The 14,659-nt window shown below is 39.2% G+C and overlaps 1 protein-coding gene across 5 annotated transcripts in view; it reads left to right on the top strand.

Moving 5' to 3' along the window:
* The window catches only part of Nek7 (NIMA related kinase 7), a 124,995-nt gene that overhangs the window by 99,053 nt on the left and 11,283 nt on the right, over positions 1-14,659 (top strand). For 4 of the 5 annotated variants that reach the window (XM_070041883.1, XM_070041884.1, XM_070041885.1 and 1 more), the window contains exons 8-9: positions 5,900-5,994; positions 9,628-9,741. In XM_070041883.1, the coding sequence (XP_069897984.1) occupies positions 5,900-5,994; positions 9,628-9,741 (209 nt within the window). Of the gene's footprint in view, positions 1-5,899; positions 5,995-9,627; positions 9,742-13,807; positions 14,262-14,659 lie in introns of those variants that run through there. The other variant, XM_070041886.1, reaches the window with a different exon arrangement.

The following is a 14,659-nucleotide window of genomic DNA, read 5'->3' as shown; positions in this document are numbered from 1 at the left end:
GCCCTCTGTTGCTTCTCTCGCTGACCAGCTAGGATAATTTCTGTTTTAAGGTCTGAAGCTTTATATCCGCAAATCCCTTGCTGTGTACTATAATCTAAGCAAGCATAGCAGCAGGAAGCAAAGATCCCAGGGCCAGCATTCTGCCTGGCACATCCTTGCAGTAGACTTGACAGCTGCAGAGTCGTTTATGTCCGTTTATGTCTTGCAGCCTCGTTGCGTGCAAGTGTTCAAAAGTTAGAACGGAAGAACGGCTTAATGATTTCAGTGTAGGGCGTTTTGATAGTTTAAAAATTACATGGAAAAGTATAATCCAGAAGGGCTTCTCATTTTCCTAGCACTCATGCAGCTTGCGCGACTACTCCATTTCAGCCTGGGACGTAGGAAGGGTGAACGGTAATTTTAATAAGAGGCAATTAGGGAAATTACTCTGCTGTGAAGTCTTACCACGTAATATGTTCTAAAGACATCTATACCTCACTTGGGGAGGAGGGTGTGCAAGGAAAGCTTGCTGTGCAAGGACAGCCTCTGGCTAACACTAAGCTGTGTTTGTGGACGTGTGTACTGAGGCGCTTTCTCTGTGGCTGCTTGTGCTCATGAAGGGAGCAGCACACAGGAGCAACACACAGGGTGTGGCTTTTTACTGTCTTCCATAGTATCCCCAGCAGGCAGAAGCTAGAGAATATTCTTTTTGCATATACATGTGTAAATTTTGTTCTTGTATTTGTTCTACATCTTGTAAGTGGAACACATTTTTTCTTTTTAAAGAAATTTAACTACAATGCTCTGATATTGATCCGGTAGCTAGACAAATAAGCCTTTGGGAGAAATTATGCCGTGTTGTCATGGATTGCTTGAACTCCTGTTTATCTTCACAGTGAGACAAATGGTTCTCTGGCTTGGTGACGCTGCCAGCGGAGTCAATGCATGGACCCTCCTTCAAGCTAGATATCAGAATTTTCACACTGGAGTCTCCTGAGTGTACAATCCGTGGTCCCCACACTATTTCCAAGTGTGATGCATTCTCTGATTGCAGTGTGGAAAATGAGTGTTCTTGGGCCAGGCATGAAACTGTTCCGTCTTTGGTGCCAGGTGCCACCTGTGGTCACACACTTGTTTTTCCCACACCTTTCCCAGGCACCTCACTGTGGGTCTGTCTTTGGCTTTTCCCCTTCATTGTTCAAGGTGGCGTGGAGCTGCTAAGGCAGCATATGTTCAGTCAGCTCTGAGGCGGCTTTCAGTGAGTTATTTTTAACTTTCAGTCTTTCTTGGCTTAAATAATTGCTCCAGTAAGAAGCTATTACCTAATTTTAAACTGTGCACATATAACCTCTCAGCCGCCATTACAAGTGTTTATTTAAAACAGTCAGAGTAGCTGCAGAGTAGCATAATTTTCATGTGTAGTCCCTGGAACCAGGACCTTCATTTCTGCCTTTTCACTTTTAGACATTTTCTCTGCTGCTGAGTTTGGAATGCTATCGCTACTCTCTAGTCATTGTGTAGTAGTCGAGTTTAATGAAATAACTGTCTCCTAAGTGCAGAACTTCTTGGGTTTGGCTTCCAGGTCCACACTTTACCAGTTGTGAGATGGTTGGTCACTTATCTGATTCTTTTCTAAAGCAACATAATAGCATGTCCTATCTAGCTTTCGCTCAGTAGCGCTTGTTTTAGGTGAACAAATGCAGCAATAGTACTCACTGGACACTATGTTGAAAATGAACTTTACAACTTGTGCATATGATGGAAAGAAAAAACTTGGACAATGTATAAAAAGAAATAATGCTCTTTACCTGACTTATATGACTATAACCCTTGTGTACATCACCTATATAATAAAAAATTAAAAAAAATAGTGCCTGTTTTGCTAGGTTGGGCATTTCCCATGATCAAGGACTTGTCTTCTTTATTTTTGTCTTCCTAGCACCTAGAACAGTGTATGCCATGAGGTACGTTCTGATAGACATTTGTTAAAATTTACTAAAGTAATACACATGGTGCATTCATTGCAGTGCCTAGAGCAGAATAACAAACAGCAGTAGAAGATGCTGAGCTTTCTCTTTGGCACCATTGAAGCCTCTCAATGTTATCAAGTGTGCTTAAGAAGTGGCATGTAATGTTTTTTAAATGTTCTCTACCGAAGAAGCGTTGATCACCATTTAGCTATTCCATATTGACACCAGATAATAATACTACTCACTGTGAAATAGAGTCTCTGTTTAGTCTGCCAATGTAATTTATGGTTGACTAATTAGTATAAAGGAAAAAATGAAAATACTATTGTCTCTTTGTGTGTATATTTTCATCACACTGAAGCCTGAGATGACTTGTCTCTCTTAATTTCCCCAACAAGGCATGTTCAAAGCCTTCTTTTCTCTATTTTGCACTTGTTCTAAGGAGACTGTATTTCTGAGTTGACTTTGCTAGTTTGTATTCTCTGATTTAGAACACTCTGGCCTAAATAATAGATTAAGCATTTATTATTGATTTCATTTAATTTTCCATATAGTGTTACACACAGTTGTAGTGCTGTCGAATTTGAGAGCACAAAGGGTCTCCGATGGTTTCCTCTGGCTCACAGAGGAGGAAGTAGATGGAGGAGAAGTTACCCAGCCTGGCTGCGGTTCAGGGGAAGATGGGAGAGACTTCCTCACCCATGACTAGTTTTGCTTTGCCTCCTTCGTTTAAAAGGACATGAAGAAACAATTGAAGTCTAGCTGTATATCCAGATTCTTTAGTCATCCTTTTTTTCCATATTCAAGTTTTTGCAGGGATTAAAGTGCTAAGTTTTTGGCCAAAATGTTGAAAAGATTCTATGTGTGGCCTGTTCTACTAAATGTGATTAATTTAGCCATATCTTCCCCAACAGAAGTCTCTCAGCAGAATTTGTTGGCTCTCTTGACCATACTATAAATTGGTCTTCATTTTATTCAGAATAAATTTTAGAATGCATTTGTTTACAAAGCATATACCATATAAACAGTATATTTCATAGAATGTCATAAAAATACTATTGCCTTTGAATGACTGACTTGCTTTAGTAGAGTTTAATGCAGTGTTAATATAGATTAAAGAAAGGTCAGATAACACTTTCAGTGGTGGCAGTTTTCCTTTCATGTCAAGCCTTTCTTGTTTTACATAGTATTATCCATTTCTTACTCACTTTGACTCGTGTCTGGAGGCTGAAATGGTGTGTGTATAAGTTATTGCAAAGTGTGGTCCTATTTTGCCTTCCTCTGTAAAGCCTGGGACAGGAAGTGGGATTTCTCATCCTTCAAGTGTGCAGTAATTTGCAGATGGCTTTAATGTCTCATTGTCTCTCTCCACAACTCTTATGTAGCTGTTAAATGAAGTCACAACATTCTTTAAGCAACAGTAATCCTAGGCATAGCTGTCATGGATTTTTTTTTTTTCTTAAAGGGACTTTAGGACATGATTATATCTTCATTAGATTTGAGATGTTGAAAACATATCACCGCACTGGATGCATTCATTGTACATCTTCCTGAGCTTGGAAACTTTGGGCCGCTGTGCTAGAGTGAGAGGGGTAAAGACGAATCAGCTTCTACTGTGGTGGTGTTGAATGTCTTTGCTCAGTGTCAGTCAGCGGAAGGGCTGGGTCCAGAGTGGAGGGCACCAGGGAGCATGTCAGAGGGAGGTTGTACAACTACCCCCCGTCTCTTAGGCCTGCCTGTGCTTGGCAGTTAATTATGAATCTTCCCAGTTGTTATCTGGAGTGCAGAGTGCTACTTCTTATATAATGACAGTTTTGGAAACGTGTCGATCAAGAGGTGAGTAACATACTTAGCTTTACATACTCAGAGGTATGGAGGACCCCTGTAGTGTGCACATTGCAACAAAACATGTACATACAGGGTAAGTGTGTTCGTTCTTTATCATATGAGGGAGTGTCATGTCTAGGCTTAAAATAGCAGCACTGAGTGTGTCACCTTTCACGATGACCTCCAGCAGTGCACTACAAAAGGCTTTTTTTTTGCACATTGGAATCTTGTCTGTGTTAAGTTAGTTTAGAATGCATGATGACTCTTTTTCTGCTCCCTTCACTTGTGGGCCGTGGCGGTGAGTTCAGTTGGTGTTGCAGTTAAGGTGTTATGCTGGGGCTAATCTCTGTAAAATGCTAGCATTTGTTCTTCCGTTTCCCTATCATCAATCTTTCGCACTCATACCAAACCCCTAATGTATCAGCAGGCTTCCCCGAGCTCCTGGTTAAAATTACCTTTGCTTTGGGTAAACTCTGAACCTTCAAGCCTCAGTGTTTTCAGCTGCCCCCTGTGGATTCTGCGAAGCCTCTGTGCACATTCCTCTCTGCCAGTCACTTGCTTTATGTCCTGAAACCAGGAGTCTCTGCAGAGCCCGCTCATTATTCCAACACTACCTATCTTCCTTCCTTAGTGGAGAGATGCTGTAACGGCTTCCAGTCCTTGGTATTGCTGATGCAAACCGCTAGAGAAAGCGGTCAGGACTCCCAAGCTAGATAGCTTCGTGCAGTAACAGTGCTTTCCACCTGGCCTTTTCTGTGTCTTCCTGACACTGCTTGAAATTGGTAAATTTGTGTCTCAAGGAGAACACTACAATTAAATTTGTGTCCTTAACTTCCTGACTGAAGAGCTCAGATTTTGTTTAGGTGTGCTTGTGAGCTCCCCTTTCCCTCCTGTCATGAATACTTCTCTCTGGCCCACTCTGACCAATGTATTCATAACTAGTGTAAATGGAGAGCTGGTAGCCTTGCTTGGAAATGTGGTCTATGGTGTTTTCAGTGTTAGCCTGGGATCGTTTTCATGCAAGCATTAGGTTATAACTTCATTCTTTTGGAGAACTGACTGCTGCCTGTGAGGGAAGTGCTTTCATTACTGATGTGGCTCTTTACTGTCTGTAAAAGCCTTGTTTAGTATTGAGAGTTAGTCTCATTAAGGTTTATAGTACATACCTGGAAAGTTCTTGAAAATTACTAGACAAAGCAGAATGTTCTTTTTTCATGGGTAGCAGCCATTTCCTCGTAGATAAGATTCCTAAATATTGTGTCTAGATTTTGACTTTCTGTTAGGCAAAAACCTAAGGCTGCTAATGGTAAGCCTATAGCCATTAAACTTGAATTGATGTTCACTTGAATGCCAATTAAATGTTTTTTACTGTGCAAAATACTTTTGCTTATTTTTAAACAATATTGATACTTTTAAAAATAGCTATAAAAAGAGAAAAATGTCGTAGTATTTTAGTACTGCGTACCTTAAAAACGACTTAAGCCTCTAAAAATGGTCTCAGTAGTAGGAGGAGCTTAGAACGTTTCTGGAATGTGAGTGGTGTCACTTAGCCTTGTGCTGGTGTTTCTGCGTTCCAGTGGGATAACCAAGGTAGCACATTTGTAGAGTAGGAGCCAGGACTGTGTCCTCAAGGATGCTTCTGTAAAGGCTAGCAAGTACAACTAATGTTGCACACATTCTTCTGATTCAGCCCTGCACAGCTATTGGCTTAAAGTAAATTGTTTAAGTTATCATGTTTAATTATTTGGGATACAAAAGCTATGTTTTAAAAACATAAAGCCACTGTGAATCTTTTAGGTGGGTTTTTGTTGTTGTTAGGATTCCTCTCCCCCTCCCCCCCTCCTTTAGTGATACTCCTTAAATTCTAACTATATTGATCAAAGCAGAATACCTTCAGGTTAAAACACCATAGCCTTTTTTATTATGGTATAGGTATCAGTGCACTTTATTTATAATAGTGAAGGAGTAAAGAGGGTATTAAATACTTCAGAACGTTCTCAAAAGAGTTTTGCCATCTTAGTCAATATTTAGTGATACTGTTTTTTAACAGAAAATTGTGGGGGTTTTCTGCCAGCTTCATTTCCATGTTCATACTCCATGTTGTACTTGTTGTGTGTTTTCAGTGGGTACCCCTTATTACATGTCTCCAGAGAGAATACATGAAAATGGATACAACTTCAAGTCTGACATCTGGTCTCTTGGCTGCCTTCTGTATGAGGTAGGAAGGGCTGGTAAATCCCTCACAGCGATGCATGACGCTTGCTTGTCCTGTCCTTGCAGTACATACCTTTCCTGCATCACGCTTAAACTCTGCTTTTAAATCAGGAAGAATTCATGTGTCGAGGTAGTAGCTTTTTATCGCTGAATTTAATAACAGTAGACCTCTACACATTAACTTTTTCTCACTAATTTTCAATGCTTCTTGGTGAGAATGTTATTTTTCTAAATAAGAACTTTCATGTTAATAAAGTAGGTATTTGAGCATCTGTGGAAAAGCTTGTTTAGTGCACTTCAGGAAAGTTAATAATGAAGTAGATTTATCACTGTTTTGTTTCACCTGTTATTCAGCTTTAAGGATAGTATACAAATGGATAATTCTTATAGGGTATCAGTTAAGGTGGGTTTCAGGAGTCATAATTTGTATTGGCAAAGCTCAGGGAAGGACTCTCCTGTTCTTTTCAAAGGAAGATGGAATTATGTAAGTCCAGTCTCTAGAAGTACTGCTGTGGAATAATTTGAAAGAGAAGAGAACATACTATTAATGAACACCTCTCATACCATTTTATAGAGCAACAGCATTGAAGAGTATCTCAAGTTAGTGACTATTGTTTTCTTATTTTATCAGCTGGCAGGAAAACAGACTGATCCAAAGCTATTAAATGAAATCAATCTACCCTTATTTTAATAAAATGAATATGCCCAGTAAGTACAACACTATCTCAGTAAGGAAATATAATGTGGATAGGGAGAAACCAGAATATTTCTTTTTTGTTTGTTTGTTTCTTTGTCCTTGTGACTTAAGTGAGTAGAAAAAGAGATCATCAGTTTTCACAGTGCCACCATTACTTGGAAGTGGGAGGTGCCTTTTCTAATTTATATTATGATCTTTTGTTGTTTTACTGACTGCGGATTCCAGTTAATTTCAGGCAGCTGAGATTGTTTATAGTCTTCCTACTAATATCACTAATGACTACTCCAAATCAAAGCATGATTGCGCAAGTAAAATCTTCTCTATTTTCTTTATGGAATTTTATGAAATGGGGATGTGACAAAATGATTTTCATTTACAAATGGAATGAAAAGGTATTTTCACTCACTGTCTTACATTCTGCGAATTGGTGTAGTGTTGAAAGAATCAGCTTGATAATACAGTTCCTCTAATTTTAAAATTGGTCATTTTGTATCTCTAAGATGTTTACCTGTTTGGTAACATTGGAGTCCTTTAGGCTATAAGCTAATATATCCAAATGACTTTTTTTTCATTTAAATACCTAAAAGAAAGTGATAAGTTCCCAATAATAAGATTAAGTTTATCAATAAAAATTACTGAGTTGAGCTGATTAGTGTTTGGGGGGCAAGATTGCATAATGCTTTTAGGGCTAGCAAACTGAGTCAAAATTGGAGTAAATTTGTCTTTGAGAGACAAGGTCCAATTTTTATGCACTGTTAAACTGATCATTAATGTAAAAGTTATTTCTTTGGCCATTTCTACATTCATGAGTTGTGTATTTTCATGACTCTAGTGGAAGTATCATGCTAACAATAGTTTCACCTTAAAGCATTTCCTCAACTCCTCTATGCAAGAACTAGAATTTGTGTAAAGATATAATTTATGTGTTATATCTTTTCAGTTACATTTGAATGTAATGTTAATAGAAATATCTGTTGATGTAGCTTTAAAAAATTGCCCATAACATCATATAGATTTTTTTTTTATATTGTAACCTACTAAGAGATTTCTGCTAACAATGAAGAGTAGGGAGCTTTTTCTGAAAACGTATTTTAAACTCAGAAAATTAGACTTTCAAATAGTTCTGAAACCTTTATTTAAAAAAAAACCCTAGCAGTGCAGTTTTAATTGATATGCAACAAAGTAGACTTTACTAATTAAAATCAAGACGCTGAGCTTTTGCTACACGGACCTTTACATGGAAAAGTGGGTTTTACACATTTCCTTTATTGTTCGGCGCAGCAATTGCATCCTTCCAGGGTTGTAGGTTGGTGGCTTACAGTTCAAAAAAAAAGAGAGCTGCCACCAGCCCCGAAGACAGACAGTGGGCTTTCGTCCCTCCGACACCCCCAGAATACTAATCAGGAAAGTCAGACCCTGGAGGTCAGGGAGCAAGTCAATCATTCTAGCGATCGTCTCAGTGTGGAGGATCAAATTAGCCTGAAAAATTCAGCTGCTGGGAGGAGAGGGCGAGCAGCTGTCAGGGGCAGCATCGAGATGCACTAATGAACCAGATGAATAGTGCAAAAGCTTGAAAATAAAAACAGGACAGTTGACATTTTTCATCTGTCAAAGCAGGAGATGCATGAAAATATACTATTCCTGTTTAACTCCTTAGGGGACATTCAGGTTTTTTTTTTTTTTTTTTTTTTAACACTCTGCAGTATTGAGACAAAAGTAGTATAATGAACTCCTAGCATATGATAATGAATATGTGTATATTACTTAAGGTTTTTACAAAGTAAGGGGATTATAGTTTATATACACAACATATTTTTTAAAATGGAACTTTGAACGTTCTATTTATTATGAATTTTGAATTTTAAAATATTATAGTTCCTTCTTTAGAAGTTTCCTCTTTAGTGGTGTGTTTTTTTGTTTTGGGAGAGATTTAAATTTCTTTTTATTGCTTTTCTTGCCATGTGGAACAGCTGTTCCTTGGTGGTTCTGTATAGGTTTCTGTAGGTTTTATATTAAATATAGGCTAGTTGCCAGTTCATTGAGCTGCTTTCCAGGCCTGGGTTGCTGTGCCTGTTCTCCTGGCCAAGGTTCTGAAGGAGTTAAACCCTGTCTGGAGCACAGAAGACAGATGAGAGCCATTTTCAGCTTGTCCTGTCCCCACTGACGCTCACTGAGTAGCACAGCACGGACCAGCGTGTTTCACCCACACTCTGCCTGTCTGGGGAATGTACACATTGTCCTTCCAAAATCAAACTTATTAGCACATGTAGAAAAGGGTGACTGGCTTTGGGCCGCCTGGCGCTCCATGTTGGATCCTTGGTTGCTGCGGTTCAAAGATTCAGAAGGTTCTGAACAGGATGTGAACATTTTAAATTGAATTTTTTAGTTTGTAACCCTGCTTACCACAGCATTTGCTTGAACTTTAAATGTCAAGTTAGGACCTTGTCTTAAAATAAATTTAAATTCAATAATGTCTGTTTTTAAATGTTGTTCATCCTCTGAGTCATGTTTTTCTGCATAAGAGTCTCATTTGGATGCCTTGAATTATACCTATGTGACTTGTAGACTTCTTGAACATATTTAGTGTTTTTGAGACATTGTCAAAGAAGTTCTAATTCATTGTTAACTATTTGAGGTCAGTTATAATATTCAAATTTCTTCTCCCCCCTTCTCAAAATAACCTTTCCCACAGAATATATGCTTAAATGTCTTCATTTTAGGGAATTTTTAAATGTTGCAAAAATTACATAACCAAAAGTTGAAAAAAGATTCTTCATACTTCATAATCCTCAGAAAAGGATTTGCTTGAAAATTAAAATGACCAGATAGCTTTATTTAACATATTTATAATTATTTGCCACCCCAGTGTAATGTACTTGCTGAAATGACCGTGTCGAGTTACTGTGTCACTCTATCAGTTTCATTGGGGACGTTTTTCAGATGGCTGCACTACAGAGTCCTTTCTATGGTGACAAGATGAATTTATACTCACTGTGTAAGAAGATAGAGCAGTGCGACTACCCACCTCTTCCTTCAGATCACTACTCGGAAGAAGTAAGTCCCACTCAGTCCATGTGTCTCTTGTTCACTTTACAATGTTCATGTTTGGTTACGGAATTTGGCCTAACCCAGAAATTCGATGACTAGCACACATGAGGGAAGCAGCACTTTTCAGTTTCCTGCTGCCAGTTGACTGGCATCTTCATGAGAAGTGGACACAATGCAACATGTGACATAAAACTGGTCACGTCCTAGGTGTGATGGGAATAGTGGCTGGCTACAGTGGACGGGTCAGAGAAGGGACTGGCCAGTGCCCACTCCGGGCTCTAGTTACTGAGCATGTCTGGTGACCCTGACATCGCCCCGGGTGACCCCTCTCTGCATGCTCAGCCCTCATTCTCACCATCCAGACCAGCAGACATTACAGCCCTCTGGTGTAGTAGAGTTCCCCTCCCATCCGTGTTTTCAGAATTTTGAAACACACATCTTGGAGCCCCCTGTCTTAACCTTGTACTTTTAAGTTTTGTTCTTCCCCTCTGGTGATACCTGTCCTCTGATTGCCTTAATGCAACAGTCAGTACCATAGATAAGCAGGTTGATTGAGGCTAGCTATGGATAGAACAGAATTTTTCAACATTTCTGAGATCTGAATCCTTGCTTGCCTTGGTAACCCACTTAAAGGACTTGTTTGGGCACTAGCCAGGATCCAGTTCTCCATTGAATAAAGCATCTCTGGTCTTACCCTAACACATCCTGGTTGCATCTGTATTTATGGAGGAAGCATACAGAAATGGACTCTCAGGTCAACTAAGATGTGGTCACTTAAGTTCTTTTTGGACTGTGTATCTGGGCCCCACCCAGAGAAAGCAGTGTCTCTCATTAGGACATCTTACCTTATGAGCAACAGATATTTTGCCCCAGGAACATGGAAAGGAGCAAAGGAAAATGTAAAACAATTAGAATGTTCATTTATTAGGTAATCCTGTCAGTCTTTCTATTGTGAAAGAAATGAACCAGCATCTGGTCTTAGTATTGTGTAGGGAAATTTCAGTCTGTGTAACTTGAATAATAAATATCTCCAAAGAATTTTTTAAACCATATTTAAAGCATTTCTGTTTCGTATGTTTTCTTCTTATAGTTTTGATACTGATAATCAATGATGCCTATTTTATTGCCTCATGGCATTTGTATTTAGGTAATTAGAATACACTCTTAAAAGGCAGCAGTGGTAATTTAGAGGTATTATCTTTATTTGGTGTTAATGCTCTTCTGTTAGCCATTTTTAATTACTATTTTGGGTATAGAATATAAATATGGCATTTCACAAAACCAACTTCAGAACTCTCAGCCCAGAAATAGAGTAGGGTGTGAACAATAATGCAAAATGATAGCAAGAATGTCAGGGGCCTTTCTTTGTTGTGTCATTCATGCTGTCTTCTTTTTTCCATGAAGCACATGAATATTTCACATATCTGCATCCTCATCCCCTATTCTTCTTGACTAATTTTCAGACTGTCTGAATTTGCATTTCACATGGTAGCTGATTAGGAGATGCGGAGTGCAGCAGTGAGGCCTCAGCAGGCGGTTACCATGGTGACCTTCAGCAGGATTTTAATGATGATACCACTAGTGGTTCGTTGAAGTCGGCCTGCCTGCAGGGCTACTTCACTGCAGCTAAGTGTGAAGTTGGAGATGCGGATTCTCAGCCAAGGGGCAAATATCAAAGTCTGGCCCAGATAGAAGGTCTTCGGGTTGGGAAAGGAAAATAGATTCCACTTTTTACTTTGCTCTGTAGAGTTACCCATTTTTAAAAGAGCTATAAAGCAAAGCACATATGGTGTACATTCCAAAAATGAGTGCGGTCCCTTGTATTGGTAAAATTTATTGCCAAGCCCTGATGAAATAGAATGCTACACTATCTAATAATAGGTAAACAGGAAGTAATTTTTACTCAAGAATGACTATGAAAAATATGCAGACTGTATAACAGTGTTTCTTTAATCTGATCAGTTATGTAGAAGAGATCTCAGAACAAAAGCTTTGAAATGCAGATCTGCTAATAAACGTTTTTTTTTTCCTTAAGTAGAAGCTCAATTTGTAAAATAATTATTCAGAGTTCATTGTAGCAACTAAAACCTGAGCAGATTTGTTGTTGACATAATGATGTCTTAAGTTTTTTTAAAAATAAGGTAGGCCCCATAGATACTTTGTTTTAAAATCACAATTTGAGTTTAATTTGTTAGTATAGTAAAATACAGGAATCAATGAAAAGCAAAGCCCAATGTTTTTGCAATAGTGAACTTTTAATTAAAAGGTCAGAGAAGTGTCCATTTTCAAGGCATTGTAACTTAAAAATAAAAGTAGTAAGTAAATTAATGTTCCAAATATATATTTGAGGTCTTGACAAATTTACTTAGCTACTGTTAAACTTCTTAAGGCTCCTGTTCAGAAAACTTTGAAGTAAACATTTCATAAGAACCTGAGCTATGAGACTGGGAAGGTGGCTCAGTGGTAGAGTGCTTGCCTTGCATGCATGAGGCCCTGGGTTCGATTCCTTAGCACCACATAAACAGAAAGAGCCGGAAGTGGTGCTGTGGCTCAAGTGGTAGAGTACTAACCTTGAGCTGAAGAGCGGAGAGACAGTGCCCTGGCCCAGAGTTCAGGCCTTATGACCGACCAAAAAAACTCACCAAAAAACCCCCTCAAAAAAGAACCTGAGCTATGTCTGCCAAGTCAGCCTTAGTAGATAGGAGTCTTAAGGAAGCCTACATTCTATACAGTCATTTTGTAAGAACTCATGAGAGATTTTAGAAGCTCATAACTTTCAAATTTTCTTACATTATTGTCTAAAACAAAAGCACTGTTTAGTTTTAAAAACCTGTATGTCAGATCTTTCCTTTTGAATTACGCTGTTAGGATATACACATGATTAGGGCTCTAGATTAAAATATTTCACCTACATATGAAGGCTTTTAGGAAATACATATTTTTTGACTTACAATAATTTCATTATAGTTTTTGTGTGTGTGCGCATGCGTGCACGCCAAATTCTTTTTATTTATTTTTATTTTGGTCAGTTGTGGGGCTTGAACTCTGGGCCTGAGTGCTGTCCCTCAGCTCTTCAGCTCAAGGTTAGCACTCTACCACTTGAGCCACAGAACCACTTCTAGTTTTCTGGTGGTTTATTGGAGATAGGAGTTTCATGGACTTTGCTGCCTGGGCTGGCTTTGAACTGTTATCCTCAGATCTCGGCCTCCTGAATAGCTAGAATTACTGGCGTGAGCTACCAGTGTCCGGCTAAATTCTTTCCTTTTTAAGTTACAAGTTCATCCATGTACCAGTGTCAAACTACTACACTGAATAAGAATTTTGGGTTGAAAGTAGATGCTTTCCCTAAGATATCTCTGTGTAACTTAAATGCGTTGGTGGCTAGAAGGCACTGTATGTTAGTAACTGAAAGTCAAAGGACAATTCTTTCTCTCCCTTCATTCTCCAATGCAAGTTCTAGTAGAAGTTCCAGGAATCTCATGCTTTCCTAGGTCTTGTTTCCTCTTTCTGAAGATCTGCCCTGTTCTTTACTAGGTAAATTCACCCTTCTTCTTTGCAACACAGCGTGGCAGTCAGCTCCTTTAGACCTGTCCCTGGCCCTCTGTTCTGGTGTTCTTTCTCAACACATTTGTTCCCTTCCACACGATCCAGCTTCTGCCCCCAGCTTCTGTTGGTTCTGTATCTCCGCAGCCTGATCAATTCTAAAAAGTTGGGCCACTAATTGAGGAAGTATAGGAGTGAGATTCAAGGAACATATTTTTAAAAAGTGAATGACCTAATCAATGCCAATTTGAATGAGAGAAAGTTCTCCAAAGGACTATGTAGGAAAGCATAAATTACTCAAGAGATACCATTGAAGATGTGAAGTTTTCTTTCGCCAGTATCATGCGTTGTATGATTTTTATTCTTTTGCATAAGTGTTTTCATAAGAAATGTCCATGGACAATTACTGGAAATTAAGACAGAGCATTTTCCTTCTTTAAAGTGGCACTGGGATGGTCATCCCAGTGTTGTATTTATTCTGTAAATCATGCCATGAGAGCCCTAGTTAAAAAAAAAAAAATTTCAATAGGTTTGGAAGAAAATTCTGAAAAGTCAAGAACAGAGTTTGCGGATGAGCACATAAAAGATGGCAATGAAAATGAAGTAGAAGGGTGGACTTGGTTTGCGACACCAGAGCAGGGGAATATTAAGTTGAAGGCTGCAAAACTGTGCTCTGCATGGGAAAACTTTGAGTGCCTATAACACATTGGAAAACTGGCGAACACTTCTTCGTAATGAAGAGGATGTTCCCTACAGCATTTATGGATCTGAGTCGTTGCTGTGTCCCTCCTCTTTCACGCAGTTAGAGAACAGAGGCAGGAGAACAAGATTTTTCCTTCTTCTCTGGCAACATGGTGCAGGAACGCAGCCCCACAGCGTCCTCCTGCTGCTGCTTGCAAGTGTGCAAGCCCTCAGCCTTGCCTCATCATTCCTGAAGCAGAAATCTAATACAAAGATTAAGAATGGTAGCGGCTCTCCTGCACTTGATTATATATTGATGATAATAATAAATGTTTAATTGAACTAAACTGATTTCAGCTATGTCTTAAGTCATTGGAGAGAGTATGATGTAGTTATGTGCCTTTGATCAAACTAATTCCAGATTTTTTTTTTCAGCTTTTGAAGTCATGATTTTCTTTCATCCATATCACTGGGTTTTGGTTCAAGAAGGGTAGTGGCCTTGTTCCCATTCTACATGGGGGCAAGTCGAGATGCATTCAGTCTGAGGACAAGTGCCAGCCTCAGGATCCGCAGGCTCGTGCCCCCCTCCCTGCCTGTGCCACACGCAGGACCGTGGGGTCAGAGGGGACCCGCGGGGGTCTGTCACCAAGCTGACCGTACGGTAGACTACCAGCTCCTGCACCGTCACCCTCTCGCTTCC

Source organism: Dipodomys merriami, unplaced genomic scaffold, assembly GCF_024711535.1.
Source record: "Dipodomys merriami isolate MVZ:Mamm:240054 unplaced genomic scaffold, mDipMer1.0.p SCAF_31, whole genome shotgun sequence".
Lineage (NCBI taxonomy): Eukaryota > Metazoa > Chordata > Mammalia > Rodentia > Heteromyidae > Dipodomys > Dipodomys merriami.
Note: the sequence above shows the minus strand (reverse complement) of the source record. Positions and strands in the feature narration are given on the sequence as shown.